Below are 4,374 nucleotides of genomic sequence, written 5' to 3'. Positions count from 1 at the left end.
AAAAAAAAAAAAAGGATGCAGGAAATATGGAGCGTGGAAGAAGGGAATACATCCGCGCAGGAAAAACTTAGAAAAAAAAAAAAAAAGGCAAAATAAAGGAAAAATAACAAGGTGATTGCGGGAAAGGGATACCCAAGCGCGAATGCGGCCGGAAATTGTCGCCACAGGAAGGAAGTGGTAAGGGGGCTTTCTCTTTACTCCTCTATGCAGAGCGCGGGGGTGGGAGGCATGAACGTACAAAATTCCGGTCGCGCGAAAAGGTAAAGAGATAGTGATTGATGAATGGGCAATGCCCAGTCAATGCAGGTGCGTATCCCCGTGTGCTGCTATACACTCACGCGACCCACGCTCAAGTGTACGTTCGCTTGTTCTTTCCATTCGCGTGTATGTTGCATTTGCGCGTATGTTGCATGTACGTGTATGTTAAGCGCACGCACCCCCACGTGCGTATAGTGCACAACGTGTACACGAGCTGTCTCCTCCTGATGTTCCTACAAAAAGTGCACCTTCATTTGTACCCCCCAAAACAAGAAAAGAGTATAATGCCTTCATGCACATCACCATAACGCTAACCAAAATGTATAGCGTTCAAGTTGGTTGAAAGCCCCCCCCCCGCAGAAGGGTCAAATTCACAATTTTGCAATTTCGCGGAAAAGAAAAAAAAAAAAAAAAAAACTGCATTTGCTGTGCCCATTTGGTCCAAGTAATATATAAACAAACACTGGCCAGTTGTGTGAAGGAGGGTTAGCTTCTCCGCCTCACCAAAGGGATGGACATTTTGCCCCTTTGAGCAAATGTTACATTATAACTCCCCCATAAAGTATGTGGTGTTTTTTTTTTTTTTTTTTTTTTTTTCCCATCTTTTGGCTAGCTAGCCAATTTGGATTTCCCTCCCCCGCTGCGCACAACGCTACACGTTGGTGATCTTTTTCGACTTGAGCGAATTCTCCGTGGCGACGAGGACTCCCTGCACATCGCTAAAGTTGAAGTATGATATATCAGATATGTCCTCCGCGGCCTTTTTAATGACATAGGAAATGCGTCCATTCAAGACCTCCTTAAAATTCCAAACGACGTAAAACTTGGCAGACAAGGTAAACAACAGTGTATTGTCACTACTGATGGTGCTCTTCTCAAATTTGTAGTCCCCAAGATTGTATGTAAAAACATCAACGTAATGAATTTGTAGAAGGAACTTCTTCTGTTCAAGTCGTTCTTCCCTTTTTATAACTCGTTCAAAAAGGCTACAACTTCGAATGCAGTTCTCTGATATAAGTACACTCTTTTGGCAAGTCACAATGGAATAAATTCCATCAGCCGTTGTACACAAGTGTACAATGTCATTTGCACACAACAATACATTTTTACTCTTCTTAAGGACATTATTTTTATTTATTTTTCCATCGTAATATTTAATTTCGCCCTTACTATTGGTTAAGATAATTCTTCCCCTGTTGTCCACAGTGGCATGCTCAATATCTGGTGTGTTTCTCCCATACAGCAAGGCATTTTGCACACACGATTTAATTCTCGTATCAACAAAGTACACACTTTTTTTATTGTACCCGCAGTAGACATTTTCTTCCTTCCTGATCAGCTCACTTATTGGCACATATTCTGTGTCCCACTTTTTTATAATTTTCTCTTTATGTGTATCAAAAATGAATAAGTGCTTGTCATTTTTTTCGTTAAGGAAAAGTATTTTGTTCCCTTGTTCATCATTTACGTGGATGCTTTTTGGAATACACTGTTCATTCTTAAATTTAAAAATTTCTTCACCTGAGTTGTAAATTTTTTTTTCTTTTCCATACTCGTCAAATGTGTATATGTTTAAATCGTTGCGTACGTCATCGTAGTTCATTTCTCTCCCTGAGGATTCATTTTTCCTGTTGAGCTTCACCTTTCTTCGCTTCCTTTTCTCTGGGATATGATTCTGCCTCAACACGAAGGAGAGCTTCCCGGTGGTATTCACAAATTTGTATTTCATACCATCTGTGTGGCTGGTCCTGTGTCCGGCGTACCCTCCGTCCTCCGCGCTCTCCAACTCGGTCACGTCAGACAAGTCAGACGCGACTGAACTGTCCGACTCGGAGAGAAGGACGAACCCACCCTTCTGGGGGGACCCCCCCGTGTGCATCTCTGCCTCAGTTGGGGTTGCCACCGGTTCGCCTGTCGCTTCCTTTGTCGCTTGCGTCTCCATGAAGTCCCTCTTGATGTTGATGATATCATTTTGGAAGTCCTGCCTGTAGATGAGCACCCCCCTGATGTGGTCAATCAGGATATCCTCCGACTCCAGAATGAGGAGAAATTTTTCGCTCATCCGGTGCAGCTGCGTGGCAAGTTCGTTCTCAAATCCCTCGTGCGTCTGTCCATCCGCGTCTCTCTGCCCCTCTGTGTGTGTCTGCCCTTCCAAGTGCTTCTTCCCCCTCGCGCGCTTCCCCATTTTGTCACTCCTATGTTGTCCCCCCTTGTCCAATAACCCTAATTCATCGTCCGCAATTGGGGTTGCCTTCATGCCCCGGTAGGCGTCCTCCTCGTCCGCGGTTTGAAGATTCCCTGGGGAACAGTCTGCTAGTACCACCACGTTTGCTTCTTCCCTCTTGAGTGATCCTTCCCCCGTGAGTGCTTGTCCGGACGCCTCCTCAGCGAAGTACTCCGCGTAGCGGTCTCCGCCCTCATACAGAGCCTTGTACTCGAAGAACCTGAACAGGCTGTTGACCAAGTACCTGTGCACGTGGATCCCGATGGACTCCCTGCTCAGATAAATGTCATTGAAGGAATTCAAAACATAAATGAGAACAACTCGATTCCTTTTATACAGCTCCCTCACATTGTCCATGGTGAGTTCTTCATACAGGTGTGCGCACGCCACGTCCTGCCTGCTACGCTCCTCTTGGGCAAGTGGGGACTTCTCCGGGGCAAGAATAACCAACAGGTGTTCATACTTGGCTGTGTTAAATGCTAACAGGCCCAGATGGTCCTTCTTATAGAGTACCTTCACCGGCTCCTCATATTTAAACAGATTGACCCTTCTACACAAAACAATATTCCCCTTCAAATAGGATAGCATAATGTACTTAAAAAAGTAATACATGTTTTCGACCTTTGAAAATACCAATCCGTACTCTTCCACTACTCCATTTTTCATGTATTTAAATTGGCACATGTCTAGCTCATGGTACTTGAAATCGTGTATGGAGTCTTCATTAAGGGTAAGTTTTTTCGAGCTGTTCCATATGACCACCTGGTCATCACTCCCCTTCCCCCTGTTGTTAATGTACAATTTGCAGTCAAGCATATGTGGGGTACACTGCTCGTCCTTTATCAAGTACACGTCCACCTCCAGCTCCGTTTTCTTCTTAAACAGCTTGTTGAACAACATGGTGGTGAGGTGGTGTGGGATGGACTTTATTGGAGTGGATTGTGCTGAATTGAATTGGACTGAACTGGGACGGAGGGAACAACAACCTGGTGCGACTCCCTTGTGCTGTCGTGCTTATATAATGCGACTACGCATGTATGTTTGTATGTATATGCTTATTTGTTTTCCCTTTCGTTTCCGTTTTATTTTGTTTTATTTGTTTTTATTTTTTTTTTTTTTTCTGTTGTGAGCGCTTGACTAGCCATTAAAAAAAAAAAAAAAAAAAAAAATCAAAATCACACATTCAGATAAATTCTGCTCGGGGGAGTGGCGTCCCGCGTGGACACAGGAGAAACATCACCACGTATAGACACCCATGGGGGGGGAAGGAGCACAAGCAACTGCGTACAGGTTTATGCGGTTTGAGACAGGTCCAAATATGACAGGTGAACGGAAAAAAAAAAAAATTAGGGACAGCGCCAGCAACAATAAGGTCAAACTGGGCAACTGCGCAGAAAACATTTGCACAATCGCAACCTCGCGCGCTGCTACGTTGGACGAGGGATGAGACCAAATGGGGCCCAGCCAAGCCGAACAAACGAAACAGAACAAACCAAGCCGAACTGGCCAAGCCGAAGGAAAATAAAACAACTGCCACTTGGATCACATGACAACCAAGGAAATGGAAGCAAAGAGGCTTTCATGCTCAAAATGATTTTTTTTTACAAGCCGTCGCAGTTGTGTGCATCCTACTATGCCAACTTCCGCTCTGTGATGGTCGTCCCATCAGATGCGCCTCTGCTGTCTTCAAATCTGTGTGTGGGGGGAATGAACTCCCCCCCTGTGTTTCTGTCCTACGCCAACACATTTCCGCGGACGCTTCCCTCTATACTTTGGACCCAGTGCGGGAAAAAAAAAAAAAAAAAAAAAAGCAGATCGATCTTTAAGTGAACCCTTCGACATCGTGTGGATGTGTATATTCGCAAGCGGGTATAATTTTTTTTTTTTTTTTT

General features: G+C 44.5%; 1 protein-coding gene across 1 annotated transcript; it reads right to left on the bottom strand.

Annotated features, from left to right (window-relative positions):
• Positions 1 to 910: 910 nt before the first annotated feature.
• Positions 911 to 3,382, bottom strand: AK88_01585 (uncharacterized protein; the record flags this gene model as incomplete). Its single annotated transcript, XM_012479220.1, has 1 exon — positions 911 to 3,382. One exon carries the CDS (start codon positions 3,380 to 3,382, stop codon positions 911 to 913), a length of 2,472 nt encoding a protein of 823 aa, XP_012334643.1.
• Positions 3,383 to 4,374: the final 992 nt, after the last annotated feature.

This window comes from Plasmodium fragile, assembly GCF_000956335.1.
Source record: "Plasmodium fragile strain nilgiri unplaced genomic scaffold supercont1.14, whole genome shotgun sequence".
In the NCBI taxonomy this organism is placed as follows: Eukaryota; Apicomplexa; class Aconoidasida; order Haemosporida; family Plasmodiidae; genus Plasmodium; species Plasmodium fragile.
Note: the sequence above shows the minus strand (reverse complement) of the source record. Positions and strands in the feature narration are given on the sequence as shown.